Source organism: Ylistrum balloti, unplaced genomic scaffold (genome assembly GCF_031769215.1).
Source record: "Ylistrum balloti isolate Yb309-2 unplaced genomic scaffold, AGI_CSIRO_Ybal_v1 Utg369896, whole genome shotgun sequence".
Taxonomy (NCBI): Eukaryota; Metazoa; Mollusca; class Bivalvia; order Pectinida; family Pectinidae; genus Ylistrum; species Ylistrum balloti.
In genome coordinates this window covers 388,561-404,314 of record NW_026782026.1, presented here as the reverse complement: position 1 = coordinate 404,314, position 15,754 = coordinate 388,561, and the positions used below count along the sequence as shown (strand labels likewise).

The window sequence follows — 15,754 nt, the reverse complement described above, 5'->3', positions numbered from 1 at the left end:
ACAGACAACGAGTTACGCAACACTACACTCAGATGACTGAAAGTCATGGCAACATAACATGTCATTCTGTGATGTAATTTCAAGATTTTAGTGTATTCTAACACACTACATAACAAAACTTCATTCTTATCAAATAATATATTTCATTGTTAATATAAACTTTATTTTTATTCCATAACAACATGCAAATAATACATAGCAACGTATACAGAGGAATTGGAATTGGAAACAATTGTTAATACAATGGTTAATACATAATTTTTTTACAGGACTAACGTTATCCAAGAAAATATAAAGATACGAACCGAGGGTTGAACAAAACCTGTTCTCAGCCATGTAAGTTAAAAAAACAAGTTCGGTTATATAATACATACAGGTAGAAAGATACAACAAATAAACTAATTAGTAATTATACTGATATCTTGGTTTGTTATCAGATAAAAACAGCTAGAAGAAAATGTTTGTAGCATTTTGTTTATGACACTAATATAAAGCACTGATACCTGTTTGATGTAATGAAATCTAAACGTCATGTTTTTTTGCGACAATGACCGCTGTATACGAGTAAATGACGAATCACTGACATTGTATTTCCTCCAGCTTTAGCCATAAGTACGACGGCTTTAAAATGGAAGCTTCTTCCATTTTAGGTGGAATCTGAAAAAGCAAAGAAAAAAAAAATGTGACAGCTCAGGTGATTTCTTTGAAGAGTGAACAAATAAAAAGAGAGATGTAGAGATTCCTTACAAAAATAACAAATCCGATATAAACTCAGCAGAAACTTTAAAGTATATATACTTACGTTAGTTTTACTGCCAACAGACAACCGGAAGTTGCGTATGATTTGGGTTGTTGCCATTTTTGCTTCCAGTAAAGCTAGCCTCATACCGATACAGTTACGTGGACCGTACCCGAAGGGCATGTAGTCCAATGGATCATGTTTAGCCTTCTCCATCGAAGAAAATCTTCAACAGATCAACAATAACATCATATCATGTAATAGATACATTACGAGTGTCAATTATGTATCTGTTTTATCCAATGACCACCGAGGTTTCCTCATTCACGTGCCAAGGGCGTAGCTAGAACCTATTAGGAGCCGATTAGTGTTAAGTCGATGATTTTCCCGCTATTTTCTTGCCCATCCCATTTTCTGTCACAGTAATGATGTCGGAGCTGGACAAAGTGTGGTAAGACTTTAGAAACATCGACGCCGGTGTTTTCGGCGATCTCGATGATATAACATTATCACAGGCCGTCGACAAGTATTAATTTATTCGATGTAGGGCTATACAGTGTTAATGTGCTGATCTCTGCTCTAGCGTAAGTAACGCGTTGCACTTTTTTTTTTTACATAATTATTTGAATGTGTTAACTAACGTCAAAACGACGAATATCAATTTAACAAAATCTCTCTTGTTTTTTTTATATTTTTTTATGTATTAAAGATTTGTTCGAAATCTTTCCTATGTTTTTGTTTATCTGTCTCTCCCACTTGGAAATGGGCACCATCTCCCTAATGAGGTGTGGACCAATCAGAGAGAGCCATGCGATATTTTACATATTACATATGTAAAACCTGAAATATTGCATAGTATGGGATTTATCACCAGAAAAAGATCAAACCAAGGCGTCATTGGATAAATATTAGTTATCTTTCTTTATACAGAAAGTCTATTTCTGAACACCATTGATTCAGTGGTTATTGTAGTGGTAACTATAAACACATTTCATTTCCGTTCACGTCACCAGCTTAAAATATTATTAATTTCCACATCATTGATGTTCTGTTGTGTCATAAAAAAAATCTGATAAAGTACAACCAATCGATATCAAGTTTATTTTATAAATCATCATAAAACGACCGAGTGACAAGAACGAAGATCAATGGCCCCTGCACCAAATTATCGAAAATAGACAACAGAGTTGAAAAGGGTAAAAATCGAACAGTTACATTTGGTCGTGTCAAACAATGATTTATTTTGTTTGTTTTTTGTTTAAGATTTATCGATAAAATGTGTGGGTATGTTTCAGAGAATACTTACCTCTCCGGATCGAATTGGTCTGGTTTTTCCCAAACATCTGGATCATGATGTATTGCATATACAGGTACAGACACCGACATCCCAGCTGGGATTGTAATGTCAACGACCTTTGTAGTGTTTACACAAACTCTGTCAAACCTATAATAACAAATTAAACCTATATTGATCGAAATATGTACAATGTAATGAGCTTCAAAGTAATAAATTTTATAATAGTTTTATTGTATATTGTCGATATAAAAGATATACATGTCATACTTCTTCAAGAAATGGGATATATACGACATCGTGCGAAAATGGTAAGGGACTATGAAGAAATGACGACTTGGCAGATAAATAGTCAAAACGAACTGAATAACAGCCAATTACTGTTTCGCGACTTTCGTTTATAAGCCTAACCCAAACTCAAATTCAAAATAGAACTGAAAAAAAGAAAGATTAATATGGACACTCTTGAAAAAAATTAGAATTAGACCATGTGTTCCAGAAGAATCAGCGTTGGCTGCTTCATCAACGACACCCTAACCCTAAACAACAAGAAAATAACATGTCATCATAACCCTAATTCAAACTCAAATTCAATAAAACCTAAGGCAAATTATAAAGAAAAGAAAGATTTACTTTACTCCAAATATATAGTCCATGAATAATATTTTCACTAGTGGTGCTAAACAAAACCTCGTCAAAAAGAAACACAAAGAGAATATCTGTGCCCGCATCTTGATAGCTACCAACCTCATTGCCGGTGGATACATCCGCAGTGTTTCACTTATACACATGTCAAGGTAGTGGAGTTTCTGCACATTCTCATAGTCGACCCTTTCCTGTGTTAAAACAACATTTCGGCTTGGTTAAAAGTATGTTATGTGTATAGAGAATACGCAACTAAAGGACTTGCAATCTATGTAATGACGACCAAGCTTTCAATGCATCGGTATTTTTATTTGAATACATAGAACCTACCAAACCAATCTCATCCTCAATCTCCTGACGTAGTTTTTCCTGGCATTCTGGGTTTAAAGCGAGGTTGTACGCATTCATTGTCAGAGTTATAGCCGTAGTTTCGTATCCCGCAGCGAAGAAGATTTCTGCATTTGCCAATATTCCATCGAATGTTATGCCTAAGAATAATATTGAAATATTAGCACAGTAAATATAAAGCACGTTTACTTTTTCCTCATGGAAGTATCAATTCATATCAAATATTGTGCGTCAATCCCCAGAAAGGCGTAAACATACCAAGAACAAAAACTGGAGTAGAGAGACATTGGGCGTTCTTAAAAGCCATTTGGGTTAAATGCAATATTTCAAAAAGCATGAAACGTTTAATGAAAGTAATAAAAGGAGGAGTGCGTGAGGAGGTTTTGATTGGTCATATTGCTTTGGATTTGAATAGAGGTTCCATTAGAGGAAACCTGTTTTTCTCGCCATAGCGAATTTGTCTTGGATCACGTGGTTAGTGTGGATATACACAAGGTATCACAGTATAGTGTGACATAGTGCTGGGACAGGGAAACAAATAGACCCAGACCCAAACCATTGAAGGCTGTTTACACTCTGGTACAAAAAACATACCCCAGTGAATTGGTAAACTTTACCAAACAGATTATAGAGTGGTGAAAGACATTAGTCATTGGAGATCAATCTGCCAAACAGATGGTGTAGTGACCATCGTTTACTAGAGAATCAGATGAGTCACACTGAAGGGCCGATTATTGAGAGTGACGTCGATGTGTGTATATTATAACCACATTCCTGTTAATACTAACGCTTGGCAGTTATAACGATAAGTTTTCCAGATCCATCAGTCTTTTCAACAAAGTAGAAATGTTCCATTCTTTACAGATAAGACGTTACCTTTCTGTTTAGACCAGGTTTCCTTCCGATCAATGGAATTGTCCCTCTCCTCTTCGTCGTCCTCCTCATGCTTTCCTTCCTGAGCATCCACCATTAACTGGAGAAAGTCTGTGCGAGATGCCTACGACACACATATAAGGTACATAGCAAACACATGAAGTATATATATTCTATGCCCTATTATCTCGACAAGACCAAGTCCTTTCTGTCCCAACATAATGTAACTAGTGGAGATATAGAGAAGGTTTTTCGATTTCCAAGGGTAAGGTCTATCATTTAGTGAATCAGATTCAAACAAAAGCTGAAGGCTAAAAATTCAAATCGGACTTTGGTTACATGAAGAAGCCATGTTCCAACAAGATCATTGTGGAAGCCACAAGTACTGAAAACATTCTAGTCTCTCAAAGGTCTATGCGTAAAAAACAGCATTTTCTATGTTTGATTCTTGTTATTTTTCATGGTTGTTCTGTAACGTTTATCATGTTCTCATTTGAGAATGTAACACTTATCATCTGAAATGACCAAAATTTACACTCACGTTGTCGTCGTTTAAGCAGAAGACGCTTACTCTTCAATGACACTTGGTCTTGTTATAATTGAATTGTCTTTGTGTAAATCATATGTTCCCTAGTTTCATGGAATGTGTGATTAAAGTATGATTCCGTTATCATGTCAACGTTTTCGTTATTTTTTTTATATCGCTCAAGAAAACAGAAATATGCTCAATTTCTACAAAACTTTGCCATAATCTTCATCAACATGCCAAGTGTATCTGCAAGTTTACTGTCAACATTTTGTAAGAGATTGGTGTTACAGGTTTACTTTGATGAATATTATCATCAGTAATGATAATTTCTTTAATCCTCCTCTGTGCAGAACTAATAATTACTTCAACAGCTTCTTCCCAAGCATGTGTCGCGAATTTAACACAGTTAATCCAAAAACATACTTAATTCTCCGCCACTTGCTGCTTTAAAGACGTATCTGAACAAATACTTAATTAATGAATGTATATCTTCAACTATTTTCAAAACTGAAGGCAATAGACGAGCTAATATTGTTCTCTGTCAATTACGAAATAATTGGAGTAATTTAAATTATGATTAATATTGTGATCATCTTGTGGATAATCCTTCTTGTGTTTGTTCATATGAAAATGAAACAGTTTCTCATTACTTCCTGAATTGTCCTTTGTAAGCTTGGTAAAGAAATTTATTATTTGTTTCTATCATTAATAATCATCATAATCATGTAGATTTAACTTCTCCAAGGCTGTGCTGCTTGTAATGAGCTTACTAATAAGAATATACTTGAAGCTGTACAGCTGTATATTGGACAGACCAGAAGGTTTAAACTTTTTTATATCTTAACTACACATAGCCATGATGATGTGCAAATATGTTATTTTATCATGCTTTACTCAATATTGACAGACAATTACTGGATACCAGATGAATATGAAATATACAAATTCATTTATACTAATTATGTGTAGTCTACAAACCATAATAAAATAATGAATTTAAATTATATTGTCAGAATTAGCTGTGCAAATGCACATGGGACTTTTATGCCAACCTGCCAATCTATTTGATAAAAAATATATCATTGATATGTGTTATTGCAAGTTTATACAACTATAGGTTGCTGTATATATATATTGTGCTTAGTGTATGCTAGATGTGTGAGAGTTATCTCCCTTTATTTGTTTTTCCTTGTTTTTTTCCCCTTTTTGTGTTTATAAATTTACTTTCATTTTAAATTATATAATTTACATCATTACTCTTAAACTTTGCTAACTTTGGCTTCGTGGAGAGAATTTATATAGGCTTTGTCTGTTATTCAATCCACATTGACTGTACCATCTTTGTCAATAAAATTTGTCGAAATGAAATGATAATTTCAGGACAGTCTATGTATACGAGGTGAGTATATGAGTTGACTGCATGTTTACGAAAGGCTGCGATATTTTCGTGGGCGCCTTTTTTCCCGTTTAAAATGAATTTAATGATTTGAAAATGATTTATCACAGGATACACATGTATTTGACAGAATGAAAACTCGAACAAACGTGTAAAAAAATCCCTGACTATGATGTGTGTGTGTGTGTGTGTGTGTGAGAGAGGGAGGGTGTGTGTATGTGTGTGTGTGTGTGTGTGTGTGTGTGTGTGTGTGTGTGTGTGTGTGTGTGTGTGTGTGTGTGTGTGTGTGTGTGTGTGTGTGTGTGTGTGTGTGTGTGTGTGTGTGTGTGTGTGAGGGTGTGTGTGTAAGAGAGAGTATGTAAGTGTGAGTGTCTGTCTGTCTGGCTGGCTGGCTGGCTGGCTGTTACTAGGATAAGCCACTACTCACCTCCTTACTCTCTCGTCTTTCCTTTACAAGTTGTGTGGTAAGTTTCCGGAAGTAAGCCATACTGTCTTTCGGAAAAATAGTTGCACCCATTTTTAACAGCAATGGTTTCAATGACGGAAAAAAGACTGAAAAGTAAGAAAAATGTTAAATTGAAAGTTCTGTCACCATTCCAACATTAATACATGTCTTTAGGTGAAAGTAAGGTAGAAAGTGTAGTGTCTATGCTTATACCCATGTACAAGCAATTGTAATTCATAACCACTACCTCTACACACTTTGTGTAATGCACGCTCCCTCAACATGCGCACTAGTCGAGGAATAAAAACAAGACTTGATTTAATTCGGTAAACAGTCTTGCGTTATCGCGTAGAGGAACTCATCAGAATGGCTAAAAGAAAATTTTAAAAAGACACACAAGTCAATAAAGATTTAGAGTAAGATACAATAGAGCATAACAATCAACAACACTCAGCTGTTTCGTCCTTCTAGGACTCGTCAGTGATGATAGGGCCTCAATTCTAGAGCCAAAGAGGCGACTGGGGAAATCCGAAGTGATCGAAAGAGAAGTCAAAATCTAGCAAAAAAGGCGTTAGTCCCATCATCAAACACATTTAGTAATTTATGGGTTTTTCCAGTATCCGTTTGGATACCTTGCAGTTTTTCGATAAATATGATGATATAGATAAAATGCAAGTCTGCCCACAAAAACAGGTGGATATCATCGCAATAGTTTCAAATTAAATGCGCACTTGAGTGAACAACATACTTGAAAACAAATTTTCAAGTTTATCAAAAAATAGCGAAAACGTCATCATAAAGCTGTTTCGTCCTGCTGGGACTCAGTGATTTTAATGCCCAAATCGTTGGCACCTAGAAGGCGACTGAGGGATTTCAAAACTTATCGAAATCTGGAGAGAGATGTGCACTTACCTCACTATGCAATGTGTTTCAAAATGTTCGATACTGAATGATTTTTTTTAAAAATCGTAGGTATCAAATGTATTTATAAATTGTTCAGTTGTGGAACTCCAACGTTTCAGTCTGATTACTGGGACATCTTCTTCATTTATCTTATAGGATAAGCATAAGATGAAATAAAACAATTACTGTTTATGTTATTATGTGTAACTACCCTTAAGGAACTACATCATAAAATACCTTAATTCCCATCAACTTAGATCCAAATCCCGCAAGCTCTTTAATTGACGGAAAAACAATTAATGTATGGAATAGCATTTTACATTATGGAAACCTGCTTGAGCTTCTTTCATATTCTGTTCCAGTCAATTTTGTTTTAAACGTTTAACTGCGAGTTTATCCCGGATTATTTCATCTACTTTGTATATAGATATGGAATAGATGTTCTCACATCAAGACTAGTTAAGGTCATATGACGTTGCGAGGACCACACTGTCACATTAATCACATAAATAATAAGTGTGAAGCGTATTGGTGCAGAAGTATACAGTGTACGAGACTGTACTAAATCACAGGATATAATAAGTGTGAAGCGTATTGGTGCAGAAGTATACAGTGTACGAGACTGTACTAAATCACAGGATATAATAAGTGTGAAGCGTATTGGTGCAGAAGTATACAGTGTACGAGACTGTACTAAATCACAGGATATAATAAGTGTGAAGCGTATTGGTGCAGAAGTATACAGTGTACGAGACTGTACTAAATCACAGGATATAATAAGTGTGAAGCGTATTGGTGCAGAAGTATACAGTGTACGAGGTATATCACAGGATATAATAAGTGTGAAGCGTATTGGTGCAGAAGTATACAGTGTACGAGACTGTACTAAATCACAGGATATAATAAGTGTGAAGCGTATTGGTGCAGAAGTATACAGTGTACGAGACTGTACTAAATCACAGGATATAATAAGTGTGAAGCGTATTGGTGCAGAAGTATACAGTGTACGAGACTGTACTAAATCACAGGATATAATAAGTGTGAAGCGTATTGGTGCAGAAGTATACAGTGTACGAGACTGTACTAAATCACAGGATATAATAAGTGTGAAGCGTATTGGTGCAGAAGTATACAGTGTACGAGACTGTACTAAATCACAGGATATAATAAGTGTGAAGCGTATTGGTGCAGAAGTATACAGTGTACGAGACTGTACTAAATCACAGGATATAATAAGTGTGAAGCGTATTGGTGCAGAAGTATACAGTGTACGAGACTGTACTAAATCACAGGATATAATAAGTGTGAAGCGTATTGGTGCAGAAGTATACAGTGTACGAGATATAATAAGTGTGAAGCTGTACTAAATCACAGGATATAATAAGTGTGAAGTGTGAAGCGTATTGGTGCAGAAGTATACAGTGTGAAGCGTATTGGTGCAGAAGTATACTAAATCACAGTGTACGATATAGAAGTATACAGTGTACGAGACTGTGAAATCACGGATATAATAAGTGTGAAGCGTATTGGTGCAGAAGTATACAGTGTACGAGACTGTACTAAATCACAGGATATAGTAAGTGTGAAGCGTATTGGTGCAGAAGTATACAGTGTACGAGACTGTACTAAATCACAGGATATAATAAGTGTGAAGCGTATTGGGTGTGAAGCGTATTGGTGCAGAAGTATACAGTGTACGAGACTACTAAATCACGGGATTTAATAAGTGTGAAGCGTATTGGTGCAGAAGTATACAGTGTACGAGACTGAACAAAAACAACCGAAAGAAACAGTGTGAAACCTATTGGTGCAGAAGTATACAGTGTACGAGACTGTACTAAATCACAGGATATAATAAGTGTGAAGCGTATTGGTGCAGAAGTATACAGTGTACGAGACTACTAAATCACGGGATTTAATAAGTGTGAAGCGTATTGGTGCAGAAGTATACAGTGTACGAGACTGTACTAAATCACAGGATATAATAAGTGTGAAGCGTATTGGTGCAGAAGTATACAGTGTACGAGACTGTACTAAATCACAGGATATAATAAGTGTGAAGCGTATTGGTGCAGAAGTATACAGTGTACGAGACTGTACTAAATCACAGGATATAATAAGTGTGAAGCGTATTGGTGCAGAAGTATACAGTGTACGAGACTGTACTAAATCACAGGATATAATAAGTGTGAAGCGTATTGGTGCAGAAGTATACAGTGTACGAGACTGTACTAAATCACAGGATATAATAAGTGTGAAGGGTATTGGTGCAGAAGTATACAGTGTAGTGTACTAAATCACAGGGATATAATAAGTGTAAGCTAAATCACAGGATATAATAAGTGTGAAGCGTATTGGTGCAGAAGTATACAGTGTACGAGACTGTACTAAATCACAGGATATAATAAGTGTGAAGCGTATTGGTGCAGAAGTATACGTATTGGTGCAGAAGTATACAGTGTAGACTGTACTAAATCACAGGATATAATAAGTGTGAAGCGTATTGGTGCAGAAGTATACAGTGTACGAGTACTAAATCACGGGATATAATAAGTGTGAAGCGTATTGGTGCAGAAGTATACAGTGTACGAGACTGTACTAGATCACAAGATATAATAAGTGTAAAGCGTATTGGTGCAGAAGTATACAGTGTACGAGACTGTACTAAATCACGGGATATAATAAGTGTGAAGCGTGAAGCGTATGGTGCAGAAGTATACAGTGTACGAGACTGTACTAAATCACGGGATATAATAAGTGTGAAGCGTATTGGTGCAGAAGTATACAGTGTACGAGACTGTACTAAATCACGGGATATAATAAGTGTGAAGCGTATTGGTGCAGAAGTATACAGTGTACGAGACTGTACTAAATCACAGGATATAATAAGTGTGAAGCGTATTGGTGCAGAAGTATACAGTGTACGAGACTGTACTAAATCAAGGGATATAATAAGTGTGAAGCGTATTGGTGCAGAAGTATACAGTGTACGAGACTGTACTAAATCACAGGATATAATAAGTGTGAAGCGTATTGGTGCAGAAGTATACAGTGTACGAGACTGTACTAAATCACAGGATATAATAAGTGTGAAGCGTATTGGTGCAGAAGTATACAGTGTACGAGACTGTACTAAATCACAGGATATTATAAGTGTGAAGCATATTGATGCAAAAGTATACAGTGTACGAGACTGTACTAAATCAAGGGATTTCTTTTACTGAAGCGTCATCTCGTGTACACTTAGTGAAAGGTAGTGAAAAGTGTAGGAAATATCACTGAAAATGTGACCTCATATCCCGGCGACATTCTATTCAAGAGGTTAAACAGGGGAAATATACATTTATTACATGAACATCTGTTTTGTGTTCAGTGATGACACTTTCAAAATGTTGTGAGATATTTCAAGCATGTATAGGGATGGAAATAGTACATATGAACTTACGAATGAAGAGTAACCAAGGCGTTGTCAGACTGATGTCAAGCATTTTCTTGGCATATTTTACGAACAAGTCGTCTGGATTGCCCTGTGAATCCACATGGATACCGAAAGCCGTGGAACTGATCACATCCATAGTGAAACCACCAAATAATCTACAATGTATTGACGGATAAGTGGTGAAATGCTTAATCATAAAATAAAGTAATGCATAATAAGGTGTAATAACAAATCGGTCAATAATATAACACGGTACTACAATTTATCAGTCAAGTATTGATCATATATTACTGTTTTACATTTTATCAATAAAGTATTACCACAACATTATATCAGTAAAATATACGTAAATATAAATAAGTATATAAACAATTTGATGTATACAGCAGTATAACTTATTAGAAACTTATATACCTGCAGAAGAGAACAATACTATGTGTGATCAAAGTTCTGTAGAAACAAGTCGTGTATTACTAATGTCCTACATAACCATACATGTTAATTACATCAATCTTCGTCTTATAATTTCTTAAGAAGTAAATTTATCTTGTATCGATTGTGAATCTAATGACACCTTGTAAAACAATTATTTTTTATTTATTTAATGTCTTAATAGGAATGATTATTTTTTCCGTTGTGATGAACAAAAAAAAATATATTTCACAATATGTTTCTTTTGTAAAACAGTCACTTATTTCCTATACAAATACATTATATAATATCAAAAGAAAACCTTGCCTTCTCATTTCTACTTGACCATCGTCCCCACACCTTACAGCATCACGACAGGTTTTCAGCAATGTGTCACACGCTTTCTGAACTAACGGCACCATCTACATTTAGACAATGAACTTTTTCCATGTACGTTACTAAGCATTTTGCGATATACATTAACTTGAGGGAAAATTACAATACGAAATGGATTGTAGTTGTCGCTAAAGAATCAAAATTTGCGGAAATTCCGATTTAGCTCGTCCTTATCAATTTAAATATATGTTATTAATTACATACTTTGCGTAGTTTTCCAGATGAAAATGTTGGAGCGATAACACTCCTGTCCTGTTTCCAGTGTTCCCCTTTGGTATTCAAAAGGCTGTGTTCCATGTCTCCATTGAAGTCTTTAATTGTCTACAATATTTGATGCACCATTAGTTACAAAGGAGTTAAAGAATCAAGGAGAAAATGGACTTAATTTTTGAAAAGTTTCAAAGACGCAGACTCAGCAGAAACGTCGCATAATTGAATCATTAAAAAGAGATTCTAAAGAGTTTGTTTCTTGGGTTTCTTCTCATTTGCATTCGTTTAGGTCTCTCTTCAGCAGCATGTAGTCAATATATCTTCATACTAATCATCGAAACGCCATAGTACATTAAAATCTTATCGAAAGGTAGCTGACCTGAATCCCCCATTTGCCTAAATAAGTAAATACTCCATGTAAAATAAGCAAAACAATAACTTAGTTAAACATACCCGTCTATCTGGAAAGTTATTAAACTGCTTAACGAGAATATGCCTCAACATCTCCTTGTCTGCTACAACAAGGTTCGGATCAATCATATCGTAAGTTCTGCAAAATGAAAAAATGGACGCTTGAAAAAATAAATAAAAAAAAACCCAAACAAAAACAATAACGAAAAAAAACACAAATATGCTGGAGTGGGACATTGTGTCCAAATATTCGCCATGGTGATCCCGATATTGTATCCAAACATTCGTCGTGGTGATCTCGGCATTGTGTCCAAACATTTCGTCGTTGTGATCCCAGCATTGTGTCCAAACATTTCGTCGTGGTGATTCCGGCATTGTGTTCAAACATTCGTCGTGGTGATCCAAGCATTGTGTCCAAACATTCGTCGTGGTGATCCAAGCGTTGTGTCCAAACATTCGTCGTGGTGATCCCGGCATTGTGTCCAAACATTTGTCGTGGTGATCCAAGCATTGTGTCCAAACATTCGTCGTGGTGATCCAAGCATTGTGTCCAAACATTCGTCGTGGTGATCCAAGCATTGTGTCCAAACATTCGTCGTGGTGATCCCAGCATTATGTCCAAACATTCTTTATTATGTTTCCTTGAATTACTCTTACCTCTATCTCTCGAATATCAAACATTCCTGCAACTGACCCTAAATCTAAATATTGATAGTCTGTTAATTATTTAGAATTAATACCGATGTATGGTTCTTAATAGATACTGTGCTAACACATGATGTATTGTGAAGCGCGTGAAGTGTTCTCTAATTCTTAGATATATTATATAAACGCATTTTTGTTTGTCACAAGCTAATTATACCGATGATTTGTGTATAACACAGTTTGTGTAATGAAGCAACACAAATGTCAACCCTTTAAAATTCGTAAAACTTACCCGAAAACTTTGCCATATCTCTGTATTCCTTTCTGGTCGAATTTACGAAGACCCTGAAACGAAAGTGGAGATAATTTAATGTTGTTTACTAAACTAGCATTTGACAATTGATGCCATCGTTTTTTTTTTTTTTTTTTTCCATTTCACTTTTATTAACTCTTTGATGAATTACTGTTGACATGAACCCTGAACACCACTGAAATATCGTCTATATCTCACCATATGTGTTACCCGAGACAGAAAGCAATAGCGAGGTATACTTACCTGTCGAACTATCCCCACCAGGTTACCGACAATAGGTAGAGGGGTAGGTCCTGGTATCCCCATCTTCCAGAAGATGAAGTAGTCACGACTCATCATGCTACAATAACATTATCATATTAATCATACTGATTCCTTAGTGGTAGTGTAGGTGTAATACCAGTATACCACTAGCTGTGTAGTGTCTCTCTCGGATCTTAAGGCTTATTCCAGATTAATATATTCACTTACTATTTCAAGTTTGGGCATTCTTAAATTATTATTATTGTCAAAATGATATTCTTACTGGCCCGTCAACACAGCAAAGGTCATTAGGACCATCAACCGGAAAAAATATACAGCGATCCAAAAGGAAATACCATTAAACAAACTACAACATTAAAGACAAACTATTAAAATCTTTAATTGGTATATTATCACAAAATATTATAATGGTACATCAAAGGTTATTATATAGACCAACATCTTTCAGGTAATCTAGAGTTTTATAAATCTCAACAGTATCAAGAAGGGGTTTTAGATTTGTAATGTTACGATAAAAACATTCTCAAGTAGACAGAAGATCTATGCAGTCCAATAAAAAATGTTTAACGGTGAATGGCTCATTACATCCTATGCACCTACCGACGAACGCCTCAATATTCTCAGCGGAAGTGCGAGCTATCTACCTCGCCCTTGAACACAAATAAAGTAATGAGAGCTGTTATCCATTCAGACTCTCTTTCTATACTACAAAGTCTTAGCAATAGAAATTTCGAAAACATTTTCATTTGTAATACATAAATGCAATATCATGAACTTGCCTCAAACTTTCGTATTGATTTGTGCTGGGTTGCTGGGCACACGCGGATACCAGGCAATGAAAAAGCAAATCGTGCCGCAAAGGAAGCTTTATCGCTACCACCTGTAGATTTTAAACTTCATTTCACCGATTTAAAACCATGTATCAAACAATTTTTTACAGTTCAGTGGCAGGAGGAATGGAATACATATACCAATAATAAATTGCACTCCGTAAAACCTATAGTCAGTGAATAATCTCTACTATAGGGACAACCACCGAGACGAAGTTGTCCTTGCTCGTCTTCGGATGGGCTATACATACCTTACGCATTCATATATGTTGAAAGGCGAAGATAATCCTCGGTTCATTCTTAAAAGTTAGCGATTTGAACTATGCAACTATTAAATGATGCCTAAAAACTAATGATGGAGATCAAAGTCCACCTCAACAAATCTTTAATAAATATAAAATGAAAATAAACCTAATGCTCAGATAGGAGAATAAACCTTATGTAAAACAAATTACTCAGATTTACACCGAAATTGATAATCGAGATGCAAATAAATGTATTCAGTAATTTTACAGATACGTAATAAGGTGCATTTCTGTCATAAGCTGCCTGTCATTACTCGTCAACAGGTGTTTATCTAACTAGACATGACAGGTTTGCTATAACATTGAGTGCATACTCTTATAAGAACCTAACCCTAGTGTATACTCATTCGTTTTGAGATCTCACAGCTACTGAATAGAGGTGGAATTACGTACATAGTATAGAATCACCTGTGAAAACGAAGTCGTGTTATTGAGTGCATTTACATGTAAATAAGAAAATCGAGGTTAAGTTATCATTGGTATCTGACAGAATGATCGTTCTACGCTGTTGTCAGCTAAAAATAAATTTGTCTCTGTGTACATAAACCTGGAGTGACACACTGCATGCTAAATATACATACTATGACCTTCACAATTTACGGTATGGTGTCGGAGAAAGTAGTTTATTTCTAAATGTGCTATTACACTGCATATCTTTATATCAACGGGATTTTTTTTTTCCGAGTTGGTAATTATTTTTCACTTACAGACATAAAATACAGAATAATGATCAAGTGTCCTTGTATGTTTTTGCGTCTAATTCTGGAAACAGCTCTCTAACGTCCTGTCTTAATGGTTACTGATTATCAAGTATGCCGATACGTTATAAAAATACGTTTTAGTAAGTTCTACCACTAAATTACTTAATGTTATACATTCACGTATATGATATACTTACAACGTGTAACACAGACAAGCCACCAGAGTCAGAACAGCCCACACAGGTACTTCTATACCGAGAACCTCCATTTTCATGTGTTGTCGACCAGTGGCTGTCGTATGTACAGCTGTTATAACGACCTAGATTATGACTCCGCGTCTATCTAGGTTATATTGGAAGAGAGCCAACATTTTCTTTCTGACGAAATCAGCACCCAATAGTTTTCCGTGTCCGTCATTATAATTCGGGGCCGCCGAATCACAGCCCCGACCTCGGAAACTGATGAATGACCATACGACATTACACATCCCCTACCTTTCTCCAGGCACTTCTAAAAACAATTAGCAATTGACACATACACAGCGGGAGCACGTTGACCAATGGGACACATGTTGTGTGACACAAGTGGTAGTTTATACATTGCAAGCGATCGTAGATATCATAAAGAGAGCATATGTTAAGATGTGTAGAATTTGGT

The 15,754-nt window shown here is 35.7% G+C and overlaps 1 protein-coding gene across 1 annotated transcript; it reads right to left on the bottom strand.

Moving 5' to 3' along the window:
• Positions 1-141: 141 nt before the first annotated feature.
• On the bottom strand, positions 142-15,375 carry LOC132546579 (cytochrome P450 3A2-like). The gene is made up of 14 exons (XM_060210299.1): positions 15,295-15,375; positions 13,241-13,337; positions 12,977-13,029; positions 12,082-12,178; positions 11,623-11,739; positions 11,350-11,444; positions 10,618-10,766; positions 6,252-6,376; positions 3,903-4,023; positions 3,009-3,166; positions 2,781-2,869; positions 2,046-2,183; positions 803-965; positions 142-657 (listed from the first exon to the last, which is right to left on the bottom strand). Exons 1-14 carry the CDS (start codon positions 15,369-15,371, stop codon positions 577-579), a joined length of 1,560 nt encoding a protein of 519 aa, XP_060066282.1. The 5' UTR covers positions 15,372-15,375; the 3' UTR covers positions 142-576.
• Positions 15,376-15,754: the final 379 nt, after the last annotated feature.

Bases quoted from the DNA above. Each gene is read 5' to 3' on its own strand.
- LOC132546579 (XM_060210299.1), bottom strand. From the start codon at position 15,371: ATGAAAATGGAGGTTCTCGGTATAGAAGTACCTGTGTGGGCTGTTCTG. The intron at 6,377-10,617 runs GTAAGTTCATAT...CTTACTTTTCAG, and splicing joins GCCTTGGTTACTCTTCATTC to TCTTTTTTCCGTCATTGAAA. The intron at 4,024-6,251 runs GTGAGTAGTGGC...TGTGTGTCGTAG, and splicing joins AAAGACGAGAGAGTAAGGAG to GCATCTCGCACAGACTTTCT.